Consider the following 25,154-nt stretch of genomic DNA (forward strand, 5'->3'; position numbering starts at 1 on the left):
GAGAAGCCCATTGAAAGCAATAGAAAACAAGTTGTTCTTATCAGTTCTTAAACAATGTGTTAAAATAAGCATATACAACAAATATTGAAAACTGTGCATGATTATTGATACATTGATGCTTTTGATTTTGAGCAAAGATATAATTGTCAATACAAGATTTCAACACGTGCGAATGATAATTTGGTGGAACTAATATCAACATTGCAATAATTAATATTCATCTCGTACCTACGTCATCAAGTATTGTTATTAAATTATCCGATAAATAGCATTTTCGAATTATGATTATTTAGTTGCATTTCTTTTCCCCTTGTTAATTTTATTTTATATCGAGAATATTATTAGAATTGTTAACTTCTTCCGTAATTTGTGATTCTTTGTTCTACCAAAGATTCTTCGATCTTTTCAGTAAGTATAACTAGTATTTTGTTTATAATTTATATAAAATTTTTATTTATCTTTTGTTGATAAATTTAATTTTTTCATAGGTTATTTTAATGGATGAAGAAGACTGTTATATGAAAAAAGAAGCTCAAGGTAGCTTTCACTCCAAGAATCTTGGATCTAGTCCTTCATTTATGACAGAGAGTGAAGGTCTAGATTCTACAGAGAAACATGGTGATCTTGGAGACATGACTTTTTACATGGCTAATTATATTAAAGATGCTATGAAAATGATGTTCATTATGCGTAGTCATCATATGCTCACTGATGTCATATTAGAAGTGGAATCAGAATTATTTTATGCACATAAAGTCATTTTAGCTGCTGCTAGTCCATACTTTAAGGTAATTCATTTTAAAAAGTATAAATATATATAATAAATTAAAATAAAAGTATAAATTAAAATATAAATATATATAATAAATATAAAATAATAAAACAAATAGAAAATTATATTGAATTATTATATATATTCTAGGCAATGTTTACTGGAGGTTTGAAAGAATCTGAAATGTCTAGAGTAAAACTTCAAGGTGTCAGTCCAACAACTATGGCACGCTTAATGTACTTTATGTATACTGGTCAAATAAGAGTTACAGAAATTACAGTATGCTCCCTTTTATCAGCAGCCACCATGTTTCAGGTATGCAGATATTTAAGTATCATTTTAACAAAAAATAAAATATATATCATATTATTTATTTATATTGATTATTTATTTGATATAGGTTAGTAATGTCATAGATGCGTGTTGTGTATTTTTGGAAAGACAATTAGATCCCACAAATGCTATTGGAATTGCTAATTTTGCTGAACAGCATGGTTGTCAAAATTTATATCAGAAAGCAAATCAGTTTATTGTTCAACATTTTAGTCAAATATGTCAGGAAGAAGAGTTCCTACAGTTATCTGCAATACAATTGATTGCACTTGTGAGAAAAGATGAATTAAATGTACAAGAAGAAAGAGAAGTATATAATGCAGTTTTAAAATGGGTTAAATACAATGAAGAAGCTAGAGGACCAAAAATGGAACATATATTACATGCAGTGAGATGTCAATATCTCACTCCTAACTTCCTTAGAGAACAAATGAAAAATTGTGATGTTTTGAAAAAAGTACCTGCATGTAGAGAATATCTTGCACAAATTTTTAAAGATTTGACTCTTCATAAAAAACCAGTGGTGAAAGAAAGAACTCCTAATACTCGTAGAGTAATATATATAGCTGGTGGTTTCTTAAAACATTCTTTAGATCTTTTAGAAGGATATAATGTAGATGAAAAAACTTGGACTCAACATGCTAAATTAATTGTTCCAAGGTCTGGATTAGGTGGAGCATTTTTAAAGGGTATGTTTTACGCTGTTGGTGGAAGAAATAATTCACCAGATAGTAGGTGAGATTTTTGTAGATATTGATTATTTATATTTTTATTTATATGAAAATATAAATTAAGACTAGACAAAAATTAAACAATATATAATAAATTTACAGATATGATAGTGATTGGGTTGATAGATACAATCCACTCACAGATCAATGGAGAGCTTGCAGTCCAATGTCTGTTTCAAGAAATCGAGTAGGAGTAGCTGTGATGGATGGGCTGCTATATGCTGTAGGAGGTAGTGCAGGTGTAGAATATCATAATAGTGTTGAATGCTATGATCCAGAACATGATTCTTGGACTAATGTAAAGTCAATGCATATCAAGAGACTGGGAGTTGGAGTAGCTGTAGTTAATAGGTAAAATTTAAAAATTAATTAGGAATTTAAAACTTAATATTAAATTATGTTATGTATATAAATTAAAATTATGACAGATTACTTTATGCCATTGGTGGATTTGATGGAACGAACCGATTAAATTCCGTAGAATGTTATCATCCTGAAAATGATGAATGGACAATGGTTTCATCTATGAAATGTAGTCGATCAGGAGCTGGAGTAGCCAATCTTGGACAATATATATATGTGGTGGGAGGATATGATGGAACTAGGCAATTAAATTCTGTAGAAAGATATGATACAGAAAGAGACATATGGGAACATGTTAGTAATGTCACTATTGCTCGTAGTGCACTTAGTGTTACTGTACTAGATGGAAAGCTATATGCAATGGGTAAGAAAAATAGAAAAATATTTTTACATAGCGAATTTTATTTGTATTTTTTAATAAATTTTTTATTTTTTAATAAATAATTTTAATAAATTTTATTAAATAAATTTGCTTGAATATTTTTAGGAGGGTATGATGGTGAACACTTTTTAAATATAGTAGAAATTTACGATCCTGCAAAAGATACATGGGAACAGGGAGTACCAATGACATCTGGAAGATCAGGTCATGCAAGTGCAGTATCATATCACCAATGTCCCATTCATTGCGACCATTTAGATCATAATATACCTTTAGAAAAATGACCATCGTGATATATATAATTGTTAGGCATTAATTTACATATTGGTATAAAATATTTAAATTGAGGAAAAAATTGTATAAAAAAAGCAAAGGAAAAGTAATAGAAACAGTTTTTAAAACTTTGAATGAATTACAGACTGATATAATTATATATTTTTGTGTTGTGGAATAAGCTCTTGAGATTGAACTTCATTAATATTTTATAACTTTTTTTCTGAAAAAACGAATGCCTTCGTTTGATTAGAAGCAGCATATAATGTGGTAAAATCATAAAGATCTTATTTATATATATGCGCGACACATTATGTATATATACATTATTTTTAAAGAAAATTTTTATAAAAACTTTTTATTTGTGAAAAACGCTGTATATTTGTAATGTATTATTAAAGTAATATACTGATACATGCATATATACATGCATGTATATATATATATATATATATACATGTAAAATATCAACAAGTAATTTGTGCATTTTTTATTTTATCAATTAATAAATATCAATCAATTATGTCCTGCCTCTAATTATAAATTATATATTAAGAAATATTTAATTATGATATATAATTTTTTTGAAAGACTTAATTCAGAAAAATAAAAAATTTATATATATATATAGAATTTTACATATTTTTTTTTTTAATTAGTATTCCATAAAATCTTAATTTAATCTTCATTTTCTTTCTAATAAAAAAAATGTTCACTAATTGATATATAACACAAAGTTATTTGTATTGCAATTATATTATAGTTTAAAAACATAATTAATATTTTTAAATCGTCTATAAATTATTTACTATAGTAATACTTTTAAAAAATATATGTGAGTGTCAAAAACTGGTTCTGGACCATACTAATCGATATTTACAAAAGTAGAGAAACGCGGATGGTTCAATCTTTAATATTTATTTTCATATTTTATAAAATAGCAATTATTATAATTTAACGATAATAAAAAATTCTTTAATAATTTTTTTATAAATTTTTATTTATATATCTTCACATATTTAAACTACAATATCTATTGATATGGTTATAGTGATTTTTTGATAGTGAGGTTATAAAAATGTAATGATTAAGAAATTATTATTTGAATGATAAATGAGACAAAAAACAATGAAAATGATAGATTTTTTTATGGTAATTTCCATTAATCATGATATAACAAAAATTCGACACAGTACTTAATAATTAAGAAAGTATAACACAATGAAATCTGTGTATAAATTGTTTTTTCTGTGCCTTATTTTTATTGCACTTATCATATTACTTAATTTAACAAATTTCTCCAATAAAATCTATGATGCACGTATTAAAGAAACTGTTGTTGTTTCTACTACTGTTAAAAAATTTCAAGCATCCTCTGTAACAGGAGAAGTCACAATTTGTGTGGTGGTTTGTGGAGATAGAGTAGATGAAGCATTAACCATGCTCAAATCTGCCCTAGTTTTTACACATAGATTTTTACAATTCATTATTCTAGCAGAAACTAACTTAATTCCTGCTTTTAATGAAAAGCTAGCTGAATGGAAATTTTTGTCAAACAAAACTTTTGATTTTATTGTTAAATCTATTACATTCCCTAAGGACAGTGATGCTGCAATGTGGAAAAAACTTTTTAAGCCTTGTGCAGCTCAGCGATTATTTCTTCCGGTAAATATATAAAATATATTAATTAATTAAGAAAAAACTATTAATGTGTATTAATATTTATATAATTTGTTTATTACAGTCAGTATTAAATAATATAGATGCAGTTCTCTATGTGGATACAGATACATTATTCTTGGCTCCACCAGAAAAAATTTGGGATGAGTTCAAGAAAATGAATTCCAGTCAATTAGCAGCTTTAAGTCCAGAACATGAAGATCCTAATACAGGATGGTATAACAGATTTGCTAAACATCCTTATTATGGGAAGTTGGGCGTAAATTCTGGAGTAATGTTGATGAATCTCACAAGAATGAGAGAGTTTAGATGGATAGAATATGTGATACCTATTCATAAGGAATACAAATTAAAGATAACATGGGGAGATCAAGATATAATAAACATTATATTCCATTATCATCCTGAAAAACTATATGTCTATTCTTGTAGATATAATTACAGACCTGATCATTGTATGTACATGCCTGTTTGTATAAAGGCAGAAAAAGAAGGTGCTTTGGTTATACATGGTTCCAGAAGTACTTTTCATTCTGAAAAACAGCCTCCTTTCAAAGCAATTTACAGAGCTATGCAAGAATATCAGTTAGGTACAGATACCTATGATTATTTATTAGTGCCAATGAGAAATTATTTAGCTCTGGAACATAAATCTAATTGTGGTAAAGTGTGGAAAGCATTTATTATTCAGCCTGAATTGCACTTAGGACAATAATAATATTTAAATGTTTTTTTAACATATAAAAAATAATTAATAATCTCTTTTGATCAATCATCAAAATAATTCATGTTTGACACACAGTATGAATAATTTTATCCATACACAAAATGACTATGTTCCATAATATATTGATTTTATTGACAAATGTGCTGTGATTATTACTGTTTAATGTAAAAAGAAAAAATCGTATTATTAACTAGCATTGTTTTGACAATACTCTTTAAACATAGCTTTAGATAACATTTAAAAAATTTTTTTGTATATTTAAAATTCGATAGATTACTTTTATAAAAACTTTACTATTGTTAAGCAAAAGATATATTATTCATAAAGTATTTAAAAAAATTTTTTATAACTGTATTGTCGCAAATACAAAAACGTTTTTTATATCTAATTATAATTATTCTGTTATTTCGAAATATATATATATATATATATATATATATATATATATATATATATATGTTTTTGTGATACTTTTCTTATATGAAATAAAAAAAATTTGAATTTAAAATACACTGTTATTTTTTACTATTGGACGAATTGTAATAATGTGCTATAGTAATTTGCCTTTATTTATAAGAGAGGGGGAGTCATTATATCAAAGATTCTGAATAAGGGAACCATAGTACGTTGATACGTTCCTGTGAGTCATGATCATTCGTGTGAAATTGTGTTATCAAATATTCCAATATTTTCTCTTAAGAAAATCCTATCATAATTAAATAATTTAACTTACTTGGAAGATCCCAATGAGAGACCAACCACAAAAAACTTTAACTAAAAAAGAAGAGAAATGAGATCCACAATCTACGATCTACAATGAAACACAACGATCGCGTGGCCAGTGAATTACTGTTCTGATAACGATCAAACGAATGGTAATAAAAGCGATAAAAACGAAATCCATTAGTACAAATTTAATTAAAAAATACTATTTGTCAGATATGAAAAACGTTTTTTTTTTATGTTAATTTGCATCTTACTCGCATGATAACATTGTTTTCTACTCTATACAGAGCAAAGGTAAGAGATTTTGCGATTACATTAAAATAGAAGAATAGAAGAATATTTATCTTTGATTTTTCATATGTGAAAAAAATATATTTGAATATGTTAATTCTTATATATTCTTATAACAAAATAATCAATTAAACAAATAAAAGTAGTATATAATAACTAATAATTGTGATAATTGTAACGCAAGTCAACAATTCATATCAATATCAATTTCTAGTAGGTTTTTTCTATAGATCAGTTTTATTATAATATATTATTGCATTTTTATTTTTGATATTTATATTTTAAGTATATTTTAGATGAATTTTAAATTTAATATTAAGTTGAAAAATTTAGAAATAATTTTTTAATTGATTTTTTGATCCTGAATAGTCGAATTCTTTTTGACATGAATATTATATCGTACATGAAAAAATCATATCATCGAATTATATTCTGAATTATTTAAATATTTTTTGAAATACTATTCTCACTATTATTGATATTAATTAATTTCATTGAATTATTATTTTTAAAAAACTTTCTTACCTTACAAACAAATTAATTTTTTTTAATTAGTTTATCCGTTAATCTTATCATCTTATTATTATTTATTTTTTAATTTTATATCAATTATATAATCTAGTATATATATTAGTAAATTTATATTTTAGTATATATATTAATAGTAAATAGTAAAAGTAGAAAAGACTAAATATTTTTTAAGACTAAGTATTTGTTTCCAATAATATGAAAGATTTTATAATAAAAAAAAAATAAAATAAAAAAGAAATCAATATTAAAAATGAGATAAAGAAAGGAATATAAATAAAAAAATAATTAAAATATTTTTAAAAAATATAAAATTTTTACTAAGCTTTGTATATTAATTCCAATTAAATTCTATAAATAAAAAAATTATATACAAAATATTTAAATATTGCAAAAAATAGAAAAAATTTATTATTCATTTATACTTAAATTCTTAAAGAAAAATTTTTAACAAATTGAACCTAATCACGTTCTGTTTCGCAGAAATAGTCATGCCGTTGTTCAAATCACGTGCTGCTCCTAGATCTTCCACACCAGAGAAAGAAAAAATTTTGAATAGTGAAACTTATTATCATAATGATCGCAATCAATCGAATGGAAACAAGAACGATCAAGAAAGTCCTCAAGGAATTTTTGATCAACAAAACAGTAATCAAGAACAAAGACGATCTTCTAAAATTTCTAATCCTTTACCTGTATTCCATTGTCAATTAGCACATGGGAGTCCAACGGGGTTGATATCGGGATTTAATAATGTACGAGAACTTTATCAAAAAATAGCGGAATGTTATGATATACCAATCGAAGAAGTAAGTCTTTTTATGATTTAGACCTGTCCCTTCCCTCTCATATTATTTGATAGAAACAATTTATCTAGTATTTTGGATATATAATAGCTAGAATTTGTCATAGAAATTTAAATTTTTTTTATGTAATTAATTTTCAAGAATTTTTTATATAAGAATAAATAAAAATTTTTTAATACATATAATTATTTATTAGAGTTATAAAATGAAAAATAGAATATCAATATATATTTAATATTACATTAAAAAAATAATTTTTTCTACAATTTAGTTACTTTTATGATATACAAATAATGTTCTTTTCGTCGCATGGAAAGAATATCCCGGATACAGGAAATATCGGTTCCGGGCTATGGACTCCGGCCAATCTGGCGAATAGAGTTAAATGTAGCTTTCCGTATAATAATAGTAAAAAACAATATTAGTATCTACCCATCAAATTACAGCATATATTTTTATCTATATAGTGAGTAATTAAAATCAGAAGTAATATTGAATTAACTTCAATAATAATATTAAAAAATTTTATAAAAATTAACTTTTAATTAATTATATTACATTCTAATTGGGCAAATTTTTAAAAGTGATGTAAAAATTGAATGAAAAACAAAAAAAAAATAAACTACAGAATAAATTAAAAGAATAAATTATGATATATAAAAATCCCAAAAAACAATTCTTTATTATTTCAGATACTTTTTTGTACTCTGAATACTCATAAAATTGATATGAATAAGTTGTTGGGAAATCAAATAGAAGTAGGAGATTTTATATTTGCACATAAGAAAGGTAATCGCGAACTTTATAATTTATTTAATATTATTTCGAATAATATTCGAAATAATTTAATTTTTATTGCATTAATTATTAATTTTTATCAGGAACACCTAAAGAAATAGAATTAACTAAAACGAACGATTCCTTTGGATTAACAATAACTGATAATGGAGCAGGATATGCTTTCATAAAACGTATCAAAGAAGATTCGGTGATCGATAGGATAAAAGTAATTCAAGTTGGAGATCATCTTGAAAAAATTAATTCTATTAGCCTAATTGGCAAACGTCATTTAGAAGTAGCAAAAATGTTAAAAGAAATTCCTAAGGGAGACACATTTACTTTAAGAATTGTGGAACCATTGAAAAATGGGTTTGCCAATATTGGCCCACGGGGAGATATGAAAAAAGGAAAGAAATCCGGTTATGGAACCGGAAAAGAAACTCTTAGATTCAAAGCTGATGGAAGTGCGCAAATTATAGAAAAAGTAATTTTTTAATTAATTATTTTATTAATTATTCATTACTAAAAAATATTAATTATGGTATAAATATTTATAAAAAATTATTCTTTTTCTTTTTAATTCTTAATTAATAGGTAGATGATGCTATTATTATCGGTATAGAAAAAATCAACATGATATTGGAAAGTTTTATGGGTATTTATGATACAGAATTAGGTATACTATACATATTATCATTCAAACTCTATTTTAAAAATAGAATATTTTTTTTTGTAAAATTCAATGTATATAACAATATTTAAAAATATTTTTTGTGTTTTTGAATAATATTCATCGAATTTATTTATTTAAATAGCAACACAAATCTGGGAACTCGCAAAAGACAAATGCAATAGTATAGAATTTGCGGAAGCAATCGATAATTCAGATTTAGAAGATTTTGGATTTAATGATGATTTCGTTATCGAGTTATGGGGTGCCGTAACTGATGCTAGAGCTGGAAGACATCGATGATATTAAAATTTCCATCAAGAAATTATATCAAGATTATATAAATGAAATCAAATAAATACGAATTATCTTCTATTATCATGAGCTTATTTATATTTTAAAAATACGATATATAATGGAACTGTAAATTATTTATAAAAGCTAGCATTTAGATTTGTACAATTTATATTATATTATATATTATATATAAATTTATAATTTTATATATTTAGAATTTAGAATATATAAATAAAATAAAAAATAAATATATTTGTACAAATTAAGTAGCATTTCTGAAATAATACATATAATAAAATATAATTAAAAAAGAAAATAGTTAATTATTTATTATTCTTTCAAATTATTAAATTTTTATTATATTTTTTATAAATATGAACAAAATTAGCAATAATTAACTAATGAAATAGTTACATTAATTATTATTTTGATTTTTTTGAATATAGAATTTGATATATAGAATCAAAATAAAAAGATTTTATTTTATATTCTCGATTCGGTTTTTAAGTTCGAAATTATTTCTTTTATATTATAATTTTAGAAACATTCTATATAAAAAAGGTAAAAGTAGCCAGAATTTGAATGAAATTTATGATGTTTCGTATCGTGAATTGATACTATTATAAATCATTTTATCACATGATTTTTACATTTTATGTTTATTCTACGTTTATCTTATTATAAAAACAGAAGAAAAAATTTAATGGATTAACTAAAAATGAATTATTTTAAAGCTCGTTTTATGAAATACAAAAATAAATAAAAATTTAGTAAAAAAAGAAATTTTTTAATAAACTGATTGTGTAAATTATAATTATGTTTCATTTAGGAGAATTTTACAACTTTAAAACTTAATATTTTCTCTTATATAATCTCGGTATAATTTTTTCTTAACATTTTCTTAACATATTTTTCTTAACTTATAATTAATAAACTAATGATATTTTAAAAAACTATTATTTACATTATATATATATACTTATTTACATTATATATATATACTTATTTACATATATATATACTTATTTACATTATATATATATATATATATATACTTGATAGTATTAAGCTGCTCGCTTAAATGCGCCGCAAAATTTAATATATAAAATTTGAGGATATAAAATGGTTTTTGCCGTAACTAGAGCCAGTTGTTTATTTTTTCGTGCTAGCACGGGATTTAAAAATAATTATAAAAATTATAAACTCTCAAAAGTAAGTAATATTGATATAAAGACTAAATAACCTATACTTTTTTAAATGATTTATATTGTTTTATATTTAGATGTAATATTATTTATATTTTTAAATTTGAATATATTTTGTTAATTTTTTTAATTTTAAAATGGATAATTTTATGAACAAATTTAGATTATTAAATCTATTATATTACCTTTCTTTTAAATTAAAGAAGGAAATATTTCTTTCATCAGATATGTTCAGTAAATTTCTCCATAAAAACTGATATCTCTCCTCTAGAAGAAGAGATTCCAAAATTAATACCTCCAGTAGGAGATGGAAAAGTATTTGAAACTGTAGAAGATGCTATATCGGATATGCCAGATGGTGCTAAACTTTTAATTGGTGGATTTGGACTTTGTGGAATTCCTGAAAATTTAATTGCAGCTGTGTTGAAACGAGGTTCTAAAGATTTAACTGTCATTTCAAATAATGCAGGAATTGAAGATTTTGGATTAGGTATATTATTAAAAGAATGTAGAATTAAACGAATGATTTCTTCTTATGTTGGTGAAAATCCTGAATTTGAGAAGCAATATCTTAGTGGTAAATTAGAAGTTGAATTAACTCCACAAGTAAATATTAATGATAAGAATATTTTATGTAATTATATTATAGAAAATTTTATATTATATTTTTAAAATTTAGGGTACATTAGCAGAACGTATTCGAGCAGGAGGAGCTGGAATTCCAGCTTTTTATACTCCTACAGCATATGGAACAATAATACAAGAGGGTAATGTTATTGTAAAATATGATGAAAATGGAAATGCAGAAATATCTGGAGAACCAAAAAATATAGCACAGTTCAATGGCAGAAATTATGTCTTAGAAACTGCTATCACTGGAGATTTTGCTCTTGTGAAAGCTTGGAAAGCAGACAAAGCTGGCAATTTAATCTTTAGAAAATCAGCTAGGAATTTTAATCCAGTAATGTGTAAAGCAGCTAAAATTGCTATTGCTGAAGTAGAAGAAATTGTAGAAATTGGACAATTGGATCCTGATCAGATTCATTTGCCTGGAATTTATGTAGATAGGATTGTCAAAGGTCTTTCATATGAGAAGCGCATAGAGGTTCTTATATATTTGTTAAAATTGTTTATTTAATTATTTAAATTATTTGAAATATTATTAAAAATTTTTGTTTTTTTTTTTAATTAGAAACAATTCACGAAACAAAATATAAAACCTAAAAAAGTAACACCAGCAAGTAAAGCAAGAGACAGAATTATTAGACGAGCTGCATTAGAATTCAAAGATGGAATGTATGGTAAGAAACAATTATTTTTAATTAAAATAATTAAATTATTTTAAATATATTTTTATAGCAAATTTGGGAATTGGTATACCTATGCTGGCTTGTAATTATATTCCTAAGAATGTAAAAATAACTTTGCAATCCGAAAATGGTATTCTTGGTGTGGGACCATTTCCAAATGAGTCAGAAGTTGATCCAGATTTAATAAATGCTGGAAAAGAAACAATTACAGTTTTTCCAGGAGCTTCTTTCTTTAGTAGTGATGAAAGCTTTGCAATGATCAGAGGGTATATAAAATTTATATATACAATTATATGTACAAATAATATATATAATTTGAACATTATAATTATTAAATTATAACTTTTCAATAAGAAATCATGAATTTCAATTTTTTCAGAGGTCACATTGATTTAACAATACTTGGTGCTATGCAAGTATCAGAGAATGGAGATCTGGCTAATTGGATGATTCCAGGTACTATGATCAAAGGAATGGGTGGAGCAATGGATTTGGTTTCTGCAGCAAGCACGAAAGTAATAGTCACTATGGAACATAAAGCTAGAGATGGGAGTCCAAAAATTTTGAAAAATTGTACTTTGCCTGTTACAGGTAATATTCATATAGAATGAACATAAAAATATGTACACATATATAAAGATCATATCTGTTAAAATATTTTGTGAGAGAAAAATATTCATTCATATTGATTTTAGGTCAACAATGTGTCGACTTAATAATTACAGACATGGCAGTATTTGAAGTGGTTCAAGGAGAAGGATTGAGATTAATTGAAATTGCACCTAATATTGATATTAGTGATATTGTTAGTTCTACTGGCTGTGAATTTTCAGTAGTTGATGATCTCAAAGAAATGAGACAAGTGAATTTAGATGACTGTCAATAAATATACATTCTTATATTCTTTTAAATATAAAAAATAAATATTAAAAATTTGTTTTTAAGAAAAACAAAAGGAAATATTGATATCAGGAAAATAATAATTAAACTATTATCTCTAAATTGTAAAATTACAAATTATCTTTTATCTCTAAAAATTGTAAAGTTTAATTATAAATTTAATATAAATATTTTATTTTATGCAATACATATGGTAGTTAGGATTTAATAAAAGTAATATATTTTTTGTAATATATCTTTTAAGATTAAAAAAATAAATTCTGAAAAGATCATATATTTTTCTTATATTTTTACCATTTTAAAATTTACAAAAATTATTCTCTGAATTTGGCTTTTATTCTTGCTGGAAGTGGTAATAAATACAAAACACTATTTAATATACTTAATCCAACAGCAAAAGCCAATGAAATTAATAAATTTAAATCAACATTTAATACTTCTGAAATATTTTCACCTTCACGTGTAAAGCGTTCTATTAAATAAGATCTTCCATCTGGATATCTACATAATTCTGGTATTCCTGGGCATGTGAAACTCTCATTATAATGTAAATTTAAAAATATGGGCACATCAATTGCTAATTGATTTAAAGCCAATGATGCATATCTAGCAGGTAATGTGGTGGAAATTGCAGCAAGCCAATAAGGCAAGCCTTTCAGACTCCTGATGGTACCTGATGAAACTATCAAAGATACTAATGTCATGTACAAGACTATTATTCCACCTGTAAAAGGTTTGCCAATAATCATAAGCACAGCTACAGTTATTTGTTCTGCTGCTACATAACTAGCCCATAAAACACCACAGGCATAAGCCCAAGTGGATAAATCTAACTCTAAAATAGGTACAAGAATGCCAATGGTAATCATAGTGGACACGAAACTCAATGGCAAACTCAATAATGCATATGCAGTTAAAAACATAGCTCCACCATATAAACCTTCTCTTTTTTCTTGATAATATCTAGCTCGATATCCTGGAACTTTATAGACAAAATAAATTTTATAACATTAAATAATCTCTTGAATTGGATAAAAAAAAGATTAATTAACACTTACAGAGAAGAGCCGTGCATGCTATTCCAACAACATAGAACAATGTTACTACATTAAAAACTAAACCACCTGTTTGTAGAAATATTCTGGATTGTACAGGAGTCGAATGTGAATACAAAATGCTCATTAAGGCTATAGAGAATGGTAGCAATAATAATCTAGCAGCAAAATGTCCCAAACCACATTTATTGAAAGCAAATGTTGCTGCCATACCTCTCCTAAAATGTGAAAAAAAAAAATATTAACACTAATTATTTCAGAAAAAGTATACATTTATAAAAACACATACAAATAAAGAGCAAATAGAGTAGAGAAACATCCTGGTTTAATCCCTCGTCCTAAACCTTTATGCATAATTCCTAAAGGCGTATCTTTGACATTGGGTGGAACTTGAGGTGCCTCTTTCATATAAATAACACCCTCAGCTTTAAATTTTTCAACCAGAACAGATATCTGCTGATTAGACTCTAAGAAACGATCTCTAGAGCGACGATCGACAGTTGATAGACACACTAAAATTATGAGTATTATTATTTAACAGAATTTAGAATTATTTAATTATTTTATTTTTTAAACAAATACTTACAATAATACATTAAAGGATTCTCAAGTTCAGGACATGGAAAACCAATATAAGTAAAATAATCTAACATACTCCGAGTTGGCCCTGAATAAACCACTGCTCCTAAACATAAAAGAGTCACTCGACTAACGAAAGGTAGTACATCTGATCTAGGAGTTTCCATCGTTAGAACAACAATGGATCCCCTTCTAGTTGCATAAGACCAAAGCATAGAAACGATTAAATATGTATTCAAAGGATCGGTATCCCATGTAGGTTCGTCCAAGAGTAACAATGTGGGATCTTTAGCTAATTGCACTCCCAACATCAGTCTTCTATACTCCGGCTTTGTTAGATCATTTACCGATCTATTTGCGACTTGAGATAAAGCCAGATCAGCTAAAGTTTGTCGAAGTCTTGCTTCTCTGTTGTTTAAATTAGCAAGCCATGTGGCATATATTAATGTCTGTCGAACTGTTAAACTAGGTAATAAATGACATCTATGAGCAACGTATCCACCATGTCGTCTGAATAATTCTGGAGTCAATAAGTTATTGTTTAAGGTGACTCTACCTCTAGTTTCTCCCTCTGCTCTTCCAGCTAAAAAACAAGAAATTTCTAATTGATTTTTGATCTAATTAAAAAAATTGAATCATTATCTTACCGATTACATCAAGTAAAGCTCTTTTTCCAGATCCTTTTGAACCCAAAATTGCTAATACCTCACCACCATGAACTCGAGCGGATACATCTCTTAACACTGCAGTCGGTTCTGACTTGCTTAAACAACTTCCTTCAATGACTACAGTAGTGGAATGAAATACATTTGAAATATCTAAAGTACAGTCCGATGGGATCATTTTGAATCTATTTGAATTACTTCATAACGATCCTTTGAAAAAGATAAATTTATATTTAACGAGAATAAACTACAACAAATTTTAAAGATAATTGTATTAAAACGAAGAAATAATAATTTTTCCAATGATAATATTTGAATACAAGGATTGTATTTAGAAACACGCGTAAAACAAAATGCTGTAAAGTCTAGCACTGTGATTAGAGAAGTGAACATTGCAAGTAAAACGTAGCCAGTAATAACGATACCTGGCTGGGAGTTGGCTTCATGAGGTGAATGTCTCCTTTGAGAAGAGTTTGGTGGGAGGAAGGTAGTATCAGTAGTAATTCAAGAATGTATTCACTAATCTCAGTTCCCAATCCTCTCTTCAGCCTTCTCATAACGCATGAAAGAAAAAAGACCTCTCAAACAACTCTTTTTTCAATTATTTATCCCTATTACTCTTTTAAAAATATTTAAAATTTTGTATATAATATTTTTCATGCTTTAAGTAAAGTTTATAAATGTTTTCAATTATAATAAACTACTTCTAAATGTTTATTAAATATCAAAGATAATAGAACAGAATTAAATATTCATTAGGAAAGAAAAATAATTGTCAATCAGTCTAGAAATTCATATAATTGAAGTTCAGGGCCCAGATATTCTATAATTACGTCACTGCGAACTTGAAAGATCAACGAGGAAGGAAGGGAACATAGAGAGGGGAATCCGTTGGAGGTTCGGAAAGCACGTCTGTCAAAAGGCAGCGTTTAGAAAAGGCTCTTCAACGTTGAACATACCGATGCCATTGCGGTATCGCAATCGCGGATCGGGTGATGCGTTCACGGGTCCCTTGTTGTGTGATTCTAAGTTGACGACTGTAGTGTTTGTCTTTAAAGTTTTCATCCATAGTTATCAAAAAGAAAAATAACAAAGAAGACCAGGAAGGAATCGGCGGAATGGAGGAACAGCATCACCTTGACTCGATCAGACTCGCTTCATCCTGAATACCGGTGGTGAGTCATTCTCACAAAGATTCCCCAGGATGTATCAGATTTCATAGCACGCGCAATTCTTGACATTCATGTTTCTCTATTTTTATATGTTTTACTAAAAAAATAGATAAACAAATATAATATTTTTTTTCTTCTTCTGAGTAAAAAAGGGTGATTCATAGATAATTGCAACATTTTTTACCAAATTCTTTAAAAAGTGCTAGAGTAATGTCTTAGAATGTTATAGATGATTGGATTTTTCTCAATCATGGAAAAGAAGGAAAATATAAGGAATATTGAATACATAATTCTACGTACATAATATCTTCAGTCATGGTTCAATGACTGGAAACCTGATTTTGCATAACAAGAAAAGTTTTCCTGATACAGGTGACACAGGTGAAAGCAATAAGAGATTAAGAACTGCTTTCCTTAAAAAAAAAAAAAAAATAAAATCTTAGTTATTAACAAATTTTTCAATAAATTAGTAGAAACATATGAAACAACTTATGAAACATTGAAACTCTTTTTGACGAAGAAAAGGAACTCAATGAACGTAGTTAATATTCCGTAACCACACTTTCCTCTTGATGATTTTCATTTCACTGTTGATGCTTTCACTCGCTCGATAATAATATTATAATTTGAATTAACTAAAAATTAATCACCATGTTAATCATTATATTTCCCTTTTTGCAATTAATAGTTTTACTTGAATGATTGAAAAAATTATGAAGACTATATATAATAGATAAAATCAATTTCGAAATAAAAAGATTTTATTGTGAATTTTAATAATATTATGAAGATAAAAAAATGTCTAAATTCCTTGAAGATAACGCTAATGTTTGGAGATTTCAATGAACGCATAAGACATGTTTCCCTATACCTTCCCACGTGCCATAGACGGCAGTCTGGTCAATTTGCAATGTTAATTAATTCTTTCTCGTCGCCGACAGGAATACTTCTATAGAATATTGAAAAATCCGGCAGCACTGACCTCGGTATACGCCTCTATAAAACGATCTTTATTCTATTGTGTATCTCAATAATGGAATAAATACAAATAATTGAGCTCTTCAAGTAAAGTAAAAATAGAACATAAAATAAGAGAAATTTAATTGCTTTTTGTTTACAAAAATATAAAAGCAAATAAAAAAGTGGCAGTTAAAATTCTTCGATTGCTTTTAATAATATTTTTATGTAATATTTACTTTTCTACTTTATTTTATTAGTGGAATATTTCTTTTTAATTTTTAAAATTCTCCTTGGACCAACAAAATAAAATTCTTTATAAGTAATACTGTAACGTAAAATATTTTGTATTATAAAAAAAAATAGATACCAGCATAATGTAATTTCAATAGAAAATATGCTGGTACTCGTTATCGTTTCTGATAGTATTAGTGTCAAGGTTTGTATTCTGATCAATGCATCAATTTGCTCAATAATTCGGTAAATTTTCCATACTTTCTTCTACGCAATATCCAGGCCATGGTTTATTACACGTTTATGACACGTTCTTTATCACGTGTACGAGATTGAAAGACATGTTCATAGAAATCAGTGCGTGGGATAGTCTCACAGTTAGCGGAAGAAATTTCGAAATCAGAAATTAAACTATCCAAGTCTACCAGATTTCTGAAAAACGCTCTGATTAAAGAAAGAACGTATACGTCAATTTCATGTATTGTATATATTCATTGAATACAATATCGAAACATATTTATGGATTAAAAATAAGATGAAAGATAAGAAATTAGTTTCACGAGATTATTATATACTTATTGTAAAAAATAAATGAGAAATAAATTTTCTAAAAAAAAAAAAAAAGAAATTGCTTCCATTAATTATTAAATAATAAGAAAATAATTTATTCTTCCTAATAAAATGATTTTTTTTTCTTAAGTTTCATTATGATAAATCCTATTTATATTTCATATTATATATTTCATATTATAATTCATAATTATATAAAAATAAAAATAATGATAGGGGCTAAAATCAATAATGCACTTCGCTAAAAAAGAAAAAAAGAAATAGTATAAAAGAAAAATGTTATCGCCACATCAAGGTACATGCATGTTCATGTTAGTTAATCCATTTAAAGTGGTTGCTCTACTGGCACACAACTATTGCTTTTCATCATGAAAGCCTATATTCAGTGAATTGAAAAGTGAATTTGCATACTGCTTAATATTTGACGAGAAAAATTGTCGAACTGTAGAACATATATTAATTATATATTATCTTCTACAAAGCTAAATTATGCTTCATCAAATTCAAGATATGTCAACACTTTTCAGAAAGTGTAACTAGAAATTTTCAGACGTTAAAGAAACGGGGATATAAGGAAGAAAAATGTATAGCAGCCAGTTTGATACAACTGTTGCAGAAACGGGATATGCAAATGAACAGTTAACTCGAATATAAGATAGTTATCTGATTCTAAAAAAAAGCTATGCATGACGTTACGTAAATCAAGAAAGAAACGTGGTCGATGATTGAGACTTATTGGATCATAACATTAAATAAAGAGAAATCTATGTGAACATGGAATCATGTAGAATTTCTAGTTAAATTCTCAATATGATAATAATAGTAATAGACGACAAATTCTTGTCTCATATGGATGCAGACATACTTTTTTGGAACGTGAAATTATAAACGAGAAAAAATTATTCAATAAAATTATCGAAGATGAATCAAAAAAAATTTAAAAATTTAATTTAAATAAAAATTTCTGATTACATTATAGAATTCTACAGTTCAATGATGGTACAGTTCAACAAAAGTTGTCTATTATCGAGATTAGTTTATTGATGATTATGGAAATAACATAGAATCTTGACTATCTTCAATCGTACCGTTACACGATGATAAATAGAAATCTCAGCTGATGTTAAAGATGTGTGGAATTTTATAGATAAAAAAGATCCATTAAATAATAGATTTTTTATTTAGTGGATTTTTTATTTAGATTATTAAAATTTTTTATTTCAAATTCATCAAAAAAGCTATTCATTTATAAATATTTGCAAGAAAAAAAGGAAAAGAAATTGACTAAACATAGTGGTTCATAGTAAAAGTCTAGAGAAACATCCTTTGTTTGAAGGAACTGCTGAAAGAATGCTTAGTTTCGTGCAAACACACAGCAAGTGAGTCAACATCTAACGGGAAGTCACTTGGCAGATGAAAAAAGATATTTCTATGATGACATCTGACTAATGTTATTTGCATGGACCCGATATAAAAAGAATATTATCTCAGATAACTATTTTATTGTGTTTATTAATTTTTCAAGATTATTAATCTTTATGAAAACAATTTTATCATTTTATGATTTTTAAGTGTGATATTTTGATGTCATTTATAAATGAATAATATGATTTACAAGAATAAATTTTTATAAAAATTAAAATGATAAGATATAACACAAAGTAAAAAAATACCATTTTAAGAATTTCAATAATTTTATAATTCAAATTCAAGAATTTTATATATATTTCTAAGTTCATCATGAACTACACCGTTAAAAGGAATGTTGCTTAGCTTCTCTTGGCCATGTGTACCGCGCAATGAGCATAGTTATATGAATGTGTAAGACTAAATAGCATTCTGTATAAACTTCCCGGGATATGAAGCAAGGTACTCTTGCGAAATCGGCTTATTCGTTCCAAAGGTATTCAATGAACTTAGTTTGCGATACACAGTAATGTTCTGAAGTTAAAATAGTATCATTATGACTGAAAAAAAGAAATTGAGTAAAAAGAAGAATTAAATTATAAATTGTTGAGCATGACACTTTAAAAAGGTTTTAAAATCTTTTAATGAAAAAACCTGTTTAATTTTAAACTATTAAAGATACTTTATAATCTTTATAATCTTTATAATCTTATTAATTTAAGTTTAAAACTCGGTTTAAAAGGTTTTTTTTTTATAAAATTATAATAAGAAATATTAAATAATCAAATAAGCGAAGAAAAAACTTCATATTATTATTTTAACAATAATGGATGATTATTAATATTAAAAAAAATGAATAAATATGATTCAAAATTAAAAGAATATAGTAATAAACTAATATTAATTTAAAAACTAAAGACAAAAATAAAGAATTTAATTCAAATGAAATTGAATTAAAAAATCGCTAATATAATATTTCATTATATATACAATACAATTATATTCAATTATATATAATAAAAATAATTATATTTGAAACGAATTCCAATTCTAATTCTTTCCTTTCTATAATATAAGTATCAAGAATAATTTTGAATTTTCAATGATGATTTAATTTAAAGAAGTACTGATTATTCACATAATATGCATATGTATAGTTATGGAATGCTACAATTTTTTTAAATTTATACGAATACATTATATGAATTATATTTTCTGTATTATATATTAATACTCATTCCAATATATATCAATACTTTTTTTTTTATTAAATTATAATATATAAAATATAATTCTTCAATCAATATAAGCAATAAATGAATATAAAGTGATAATTTAAAATAATTTAAACAAGAAAATAAATTAATTTCAAAGATTTTTTCCTTCAGAATATTTTTCAATTATACACATAATCTTTTAAGCATATTGAATGATAATAAAACAATTTAATAAATATAAATTCTGATTATAATAATTTGATTATTATTAAAAATTTAATGATATAAATTATGATATTGATTATTTTATAAAAAAATAAACAAAATCACTTACATTTTGATCACAATAGCTCAATTGAAGCTATGAATGTAATACAATCCGCAGACTATTTTATTGAGTCTCACTTGAATTGTTCAGATATCACAAATCATGGGATCGGAAGCGTGGGAGCTGGAACGAAGATACTCAGTGCCTGGGGCATTAGATACCAGAGGCCTAGAGCCTCCAGCCAGCGAGGACCTTCATGCTTGGTCAATTTACAGGTATTCTTACTTCATTTTTAATTTTCAATTCTAAAAAATATCGTAATTAATATATCATTCTTTCAGACAAAACTTGAATTCCGATTTTACGGATTCAGCACTTGGATCAGCAGAAAAATCTCCTCTTCCATATGGAAATTTTCAATTGAGGGACTCCACAGTACAGAGCATTCTCAGACATCCAAGATATGGACCAAAAAGTCCTTTAGCCAGCAATTCGTACACTTACTTAAAATTTGGTCTTCCAAGAGTTCTTCCACCTAGTTCCAGAAATAGAGATGGCTCTAGTGGTTACGATTCCAGCGAAGAAGGTCGTAGAATATCTCATGCAGGAACTTCTGCACATGGAACTTCTGCTATGAGATCTGCTAGGAGTGATCCTGATTTTAGACACGTTCACGCTGTTCCCAGAGAACATGCCCATTCTCAATTGACAATTTCAAGGGAAAATCCTAGATTGAGAAGTGTCAGTGAGGCGAATCTTCTTCATGGAGGTAATAGAACGAATAGAAGACATAGTATCGCGCCTATAGATCCAGGATATGGAATTCACGAGATTAGAGGTGAGTATCCTATATTTTAACATTTATATTTTTATATGCATTTAGATGTTCTCTTAATTTCGATTATAATCAATAGAGAAAATTGATTTTTAGGGCATGGGATCCTAGGTCCAGAGAGTTATACATTACCTCTAAGGCCGGTACCATGTCTTCAACATCCTCATCTTCAATTACGAGGCGTAGAAGCTTCAGGATCTGATGGTTTGCCTCTTTTGCGAGGAATTACTTTAGAAGCTGGAGCAACTGAAGTATTAGCCATTATGGCTACTACAGAAAAAGAAGGAAAACATATTGTGGAAACTATTGCCGGACGAAAGAAAATTAAAAGAGGAGATATTTTGCTAAATGGAAGATCTGTATCTTTTAGAACTTTAAGGTATAATTTATTTTTTAAAATTATTTTGAATTATCAATTTGAATTTTTTTTTCTCTTTTAGAACTCGAGTTGCTTATTTGTCGACGGAAAATAGTTTAAGTCCAGGTTTAACTGCCCAACAAACTTTGAGTTTTTATATGCTTCTTAGAGGAGGTCCAAATACTTCTAAATTAGAAGCCGACGCAATTCTCCAGGAACTTGGTTTAGAAGCAACCAAGCATTGTCTTGTGAATTCATTGACAACCTCCGAAGCAAGAAGGTTGGCTTTGGCGTGTCGTTTATTACAAGATTCACATATTCTTGCACTAGATAGGCCAACACATGGTTTGGACATTTTCGACGCTTTCTTCCTCGTAGAATATTTGAGACAATGGGCTAACAGAGGTCAAAGATTAGTGGTATTGACCTTACATCCACCAACTTATGAGATACTGACAATGGTATCAAGAGTAGCACTTACGTCCGGTGGAAGAATCATGTACTCCGGTCCCAGAAGGGATATGTTGCCATATTTTGCTCTTGCAGAATTTCCTTGTCCTCCATTTAAAAATCCTTCTGATTATTATCGTAAGTGATCATAATACTATTAATATTAATATTATTAATAAATTACAAATTCTTATCTATTTCATGCTATTATATTCTGTTGTTTTTGTTCATTTTGTTTCATATGATAATAAAAAACATCCAAAGAATTATTTTTAAATTTTTAAAAATTTTCTTTTTCAGTTGATTTAGTAACACTCGACGATCTATCTGCGGAAGCAATGCTAGAATCCTCCCAAAGAATAGATCATCTAGCTGAGCTTGCAAGAACCAGGCTCCCAGCACTAAGCGATCCTGGACCGCCTGGAGCACTTCCTCCTTCTATTTCGAGTCCTAATATATTCTCACAGATTTACGCATTGCTTCTGAGGACTCTAATCTATAGTCAACCATGGACATTGACCAGATTACTTAGAAAAATAGTTATTTCTGCTTCTTTAAGTATTTTACTTGGTGCAATATTTTGGGATGTAGCTGGGGATTCAAATTTATATCTCAGAGACCGAATTGGTTTTCATTATGCCAGTTTAGGAATCTTCTTTTGGCCTTTAACTTTAATAGCCATTTATGAAGTAGCTGATTATAGACCAAATGTGGAAAGAGATATTAAAGATGGCTTATATGGAAGATTTGTGTGTATTTTAATGGAGGTAAATCTTCAAAGATAGTTATATGCAATCATTCATTTTATTAAATGGATCTTTCTTTTCAGCTGCTCTGTGGAATACTCTCTTGGTGCATAATCTATTTGATCTATTTGGCACCAGGTTATGCTATGTCTGGTCTTCATCTAATACCGGATGAGAATCTAACTTCCTTATGGAATTATCTTGGAGTTGGTTTACTTTATTTAATGCTACAACATTTAATCTGCATATTATTTGCTCATATTTGCAAATGGACATATTTAGCTTCTCTGTTTTCTGGCATTGTAATTGGAGAGATGACTTTAGCTGGAGGAGTGACCTTGCATCTAGAGAATTTGCCAAACTGGTATCAAAAAATTAGTCCAATGCAATGGACTCTGTCTTTATTGTTACCTCCACTTCATCAAATAGAAGTTATGAATAAATTGACAAATTGTAAACCAAAACAAATTCAAAGGCAGGATATTATAGTTCAAGCTGCTTGTGAACCACCAGATGGTACATTGGCATTGTATGAAATTGCACTGCATAAGTTTAATGTAAGAGGAGAACTATGGCTAGGAATAGGAATAATTATTGTCAGTATCTTAATTATATTAGTATTTTTATGTATTAGATACACCACTCCTAAGAGACTTAGGAGTGCACCAAACAAGCCATAAACATAAAATGCAATAATTTAATGACTGAATCAACATCACTCTCAATTCATGAACATACCATATCTCTGTATTTTATTAATGTTAATAGAATATTCTTAATTAATATTATAATTTTATAAGTACAATATAACATAGCTATAGATAAGAAATATGATTATTTGCTTCATCATAAAATATAAGTACTTTATCATATCACGCTCATAAGCTTTGATATTTGTCTATTATCGTTATTGCGATTTTCTAAAGTAATAGACTTTAGAAACTTGCAAAATAGACTCATTCCATAACGAAGTTCCAAAGCTTGATGAGCCGATATATTTTGCAGTCTCTTCTCAAAATGTTTTAAAATTATCTATATTTTGTAACGATATAATCAAATCAATCAATACAAATGTTTTTATGAAATAAAAAAAAAAGAATTATTGAACTTCTATTATACATTGATTACTTTTTATAATTTTAAATGCATATTTTTTTTTTAAATTTAGTGAAAATTTTTTTATATTGAATTATATTGAATTTTATATTGAAAATAATTTAATTAAATTTAATTTATATTGAAAATAATTGATTAATATGAAAAATTAGCTTCGTCAGTTGCTTTACTTGATCGCAAGCTCCATCTACAACTTTAAGAATATCGGCAAAGTTCAATCGGTAAATATGATTTTTCATTTATTGAAATCGAATTATTTTTCAAAAAATATATGAATATTAAATATATTAATAATAATATTAATCATATTATTTACAAATAATTATTAAATAATTTATTTCTAAAAAATCGATTTGGTTATTTTTTAAATTTTAATCTATTCGCGATTTTACAAATTTATTATCAATTATTGGAAACGTTTAAATTAAAAACGACTAAATCGATATTTTATCTCAGACAAATATATCTGTCGACTAATAATCTAATACATAATATAACGATAATCTTCAAAGAAAATAGATAATCCATATTTGTTAATTAGTTAAACCATAATTTTTTAAAAAAGATTATTTCCATTATTTCATTCATTTTTTAATTATCTTCTATTTAATTTTTAATTTTTGTCTTTTGGTTCTTATCACAGTGAATAAAGATATTTTAAATATCACAAAATATTTAGCTTCATAAATAGCATTCGTCATTGAAAATCGTTAAAATGAAGAAAATAGCTAAAATTTTATATTTGAATATA

The 25,154-nt window shown here is 26.6% G+C and overlaps 6 protein-coding genes and 1 long non-coding RNA gene across 9 annotated transcripts; 5 read left to right on the plus strand and 2 right to left on the minus strand.

Moving 5' to 3' along the window:
* The first annotated feature begins 69 nt into the window (after positions 1 to 69).
* Positions 70 to 3,836, plus strand: Keap1 (kelch like ECH associated protein 1). Its single transcript, XM_012487244.2, has 7 exons — positions 70 to 408; positions 489 to 788; positions 923 to 1,087; positions 1,173 to 1,840; positions 1,939 to 2,187; positions 2,265 to 2,563; positions 2,687 to 3,836. Exons 2-7 carry the CDS (start codon positions 498 to 500, stop codon positions 2,863 to 2,865), a joined length of 1,851 nt encoding a protein of 616 aa, XP_012342698.1. The 5' UTR covers positions 70 to 408; positions 489 to 497; the 3' UTR covers positions 2,866 to 3,836.
* Positions 3,837 to 4,074: 238 nt separating this feature from the next.
* shams (glucoside xylosyltransferase 1 shams) lies at positions 4,075 to 5,400 on the plus strand. Its single transcript, XM_003694105.4, has 2 exons — positions 4,075 to 4,519; positions 4,599 to 5,400. The coding sequence occupies exons 1-2, from the start codon at positions 4,076 to 4,078 to the stop codon at positions 5,247 to 5,249; spliced, it is 1,095 nt and encodes a 364-aa protein (XP_003694153.1). The 5' UTR covers position 4,075; the 3' UTR covers positions 5,250 to 5,400.
* Positions 5,401 to 5,825: 425 nt separating this feature from the next.
* On the plus strand, positions 5,826 to 9,675 carry kermit (PDZ domain-containing protein GIPC-like protein kermit). 3 transcript variants are annotated; one of them, XM_003694104.4, is made up of 6 exons: positions 5,826 to 6,281; positions 7,290 to 7,615; positions 8,305 to 8,401; positions 8,494 to 8,876; positions 8,987 to 9,068; positions 9,208 to 9,675. In XM_003694104.4, the coding sequence occupies exons 2-6, from the start codon at positions 7,298 to 7,300 to the stop codon at positions 9,363 to 9,365; spliced, it is 1,038 nt and encodes a 345-aa protein (XP_003694152.3). In that variant the 5' UTR covers positions 5,826 to 6,281; positions 7,290 to 7,297; the 3' UTR covers positions 9,366 to 9,675. The 3 variants fall into 3 exon arrangements, with proteins under 3 accessions (XP_003694152.3, XP_086762051.1, XP_086762052.1); XM_086905925.1 differs by having other exon boundaries at positions 5,851 to 6,136; XM_086905926.1 differs by lacking the exon at positions 8,987 to 9,068 and having other exon boundaries at positions 5,859 to 6,281.
* A 612-nt stretch (positions 9,676 to 10,287) lies between these two features.
* Positions 10,288 to 13,048, plus strand: SCOT (Succinyl-CoA:3-ketoacid CoA transferase). Its single transcript, XM_003694185.4, has 7 exons — positions 10,288 to 10,571; positions 10,790 to 11,170; positions 11,244 to 11,669; positions 11,757 to 11,865; positions 11,924 to 12,140; positions 12,254 to 12,465; positions 12,570 to 13,048. Exons 1-7 carry the CDS (start codon positions 10,482 to 10,484, stop codon positions 12,758 to 12,760), a joined length of 1,626 nt encoding a protein of 541 aa, XP_003694233.3. The 5' UTR covers positions 10,288 to 10,481; the 3' UTR covers positions 12,761 to 13,048.
* Positions 12,880 to 15,493, minus strand: LOC100871104 (ATP-binding cassette sub-family G member 5). The gene is made up of 5 exons (XM_031916777.2): positions 15,056 to 15,493; positions 14,416 to 14,991; positions 14,119 to 14,341; positions 13,833 to 14,047; positions 12,880 to 13,756 (listed from the first exon to the last, which is right to left on the minus strand). Exons 1-5 carry the CDS (start codon positions 15,249 to 15,251, stop codon positions 13,089 to 13,091), a joined length of 1,878 nt encoding a protein of 625 aa, XP_031772637.1. The 5' UTR covers positions 15,252 to 15,493; the 3' UTR covers positions 12,880 to 13,088.
* Positions 15,494 to 15,663: 170 nt separating this feature from the next.
* LOC147657894 (uncharacterized) lies at positions 15,664 to 17,126 on the minus strand. The gene is made up of 2 exons (XR_015291510.1): positions 16,546 to 17,126; positions 15,664 to 16,342 (listed from the first exon to the last, which is right to left on the minus strand). It is a non-coding gene; the product is annotated as an uncharacterized LOC147657894 (long non-coding RNA).
* LOC100870311 (ATP-binding cassette sub-family G member 5) lies at positions 15,966 to 24,394 on the plus strand. The gene is made up of 7 exons (XM_003694099.4): positions 15,966 to 16,248; positions 21,049 to 21,173; positions 21,240 to 21,736; positions 21,830 to 22,112; positions 22,174 to 22,679; positions 22,842 to 23,308; positions 23,371 to 24,394. Exons 2-7 carry the CDS (start codon positions 21,061 to 21,063, stop codon positions 23,965 to 23,967), a joined length of 2,463 nt encoding a protein of 820 aa, XP_003694147.2. The 5' UTR covers positions 15,966 to 16,248; positions 21,049 to 21,060; the 3' UTR covers positions 23,968 to 24,394.
* The last annotated feature ends 760 nt before the right edge of the window (positions 24,395 to 25,154 follow it).

Source organism: Apis florea, unplaced genomic scaffold (assembly GCF_048593485.1).
Source record: "Apis florea isolate Af1SG1 unplaced genomic scaffold, ASM4859348v1 contig_2492_pilon, whole genome shotgun sequence".
In the NCBI taxonomy this organism is placed as follows: Eukaryota; Metazoa; Arthropoda; class Insecta; order Hymenoptera; family Apidae; genus Apis; species Apis florea.

What these genes read in the sequence shown, in the direction of transcription:
- Keap1 (XM_012487244.2), top strand. Translation starts at nt 498, where the DNA reads ATGGATGAAGAAGACTGTTATATGAAAAAAGAAGCTCAAGGTAGCTTT. An exon ending in CTGCTAGTCCATACTTTAAG is followed by an intron (nt 789 to 922) that starts GTAATTCATTTT and finishes TATATATTCTAG; the next exon opens with GCAATGTTTACTGGAGGTTT. An exon ending in AATAATTCACCAGATAGTAG is followed by an intron (nt 1,841 to 1,938) that starts GTGAGATTTTTG and finishes ATAAATTTACAG; the next exon opens with ATATGATAGTGATTGGGTTG.
- shams (XM_003694105.4), top strand. Translation starts at nt 4,076, where the DNA reads ATGAAATCTGTGTATAAATTGTTTTTTCTGTGCCTTATTTTTATTGCA. An exon ending in CTCAGCGATTATTTCTTCCG is followed by an intron (nt 4,520 to 4,598) that starts GTAAATATATAA and finishes TGTTTATTACAG; the next exon opens with TCAGTATTAAATAATATAGA.
- kermit (XM_003694104.4), top strand. Translation starts at nt 7,298, where the DNA reads ATGCCGTTGTTCAAATCACGTGCTGCTCCTAGATCTTCCACACCAGAG. An exon ending in TATATTTGCACATAAGAAAG is followed by an intron (nt 8,402 to 8,493) that starts GTAATCGCGAAC and finishes AATTTTTATCAG; the next exon opens with GAACACCTAAAGAAATAGAA. An exon ending in GTGCGCAAATTATAGAAAAA is followed by an intron (nt 8,877 to 8,986) that starts GTAATTTTTTAA and finishes CTTAATTAATAG; the next exon opens with GTAGATGATGCTATTATTAT.
- SCOT (XM_003694185.4), top strand. Translation starts at nt 10,482, where the DNA reads ATGGTTTTTGCCGTAACTAGAGCCAGTTGTTTATTTTTTCGTGCTAGC. An exon ending in CATATGAGAAGCGCATAGAG is followed by an intron (nt 11,670 to 11,756) that starts GTTCTTATATAT and finishes TTTTTTAATTAG; the next exon opens with AAACAATTCACGAAACAAAA. An exon ending in TTGTACTTTGCCTGTTACAG is followed by an intron (nt 12,466 to 12,569) that starts GTAATATTCATA and finishes TATTGATTTTAG; the next exon opens with GTCAACAATGTGTCGACTTA.
- LOC100871104 (XM_031916777.2), bottom strand. Translation starts at nt 15,251, where the DNA reads ATGATCCCATCGGACTGTACTTTAGATATTTCAAATGTATTTCATTCC. An exon ending in AGCTTTACTTGATGTAATCG is followed by an intron (nt 14,992 to 15,055) that starts GTAAGATAATGA and finishes CTTGTTTTTTAG; the next exon opens with CTGGAAGAGCAGAGGGAGAA. An exon ending in AGCATGCACGGCTCTTCTCT is followed by an intron (nt 13,757 to 13,832) that starts GTAAGTGTTAAT and finishes TTGTCTATAAAG; the next exon opens with TTCCAGGATATCGAGCTAGA.
- LOC100870311 (XM_003694099.4), top strand. Translation starts at nt 21,061, where the DNA reads ATGGGATCGGAAGCGTGGGAGCTGGAACGAAGATACTCAGTGCCTGGG. An exon ending in GTATCTTTTAGAACTTTAAG is followed by an intron (nt 22,113 to 22,173) that starts GTATAATTTATT and finishes TTTCTCTTTTAG; the next exon opens with AACTCGAGTTGCTTATTTGT. An exon ending in AAATCCTTCTGATTATTATC is followed by an intron (nt 22,680 to 22,841) that starts GTAAGTGATCAT and finishes TTTCTTTTTCAG; the next exon opens with TTGATTTAGTAACACTCGAC.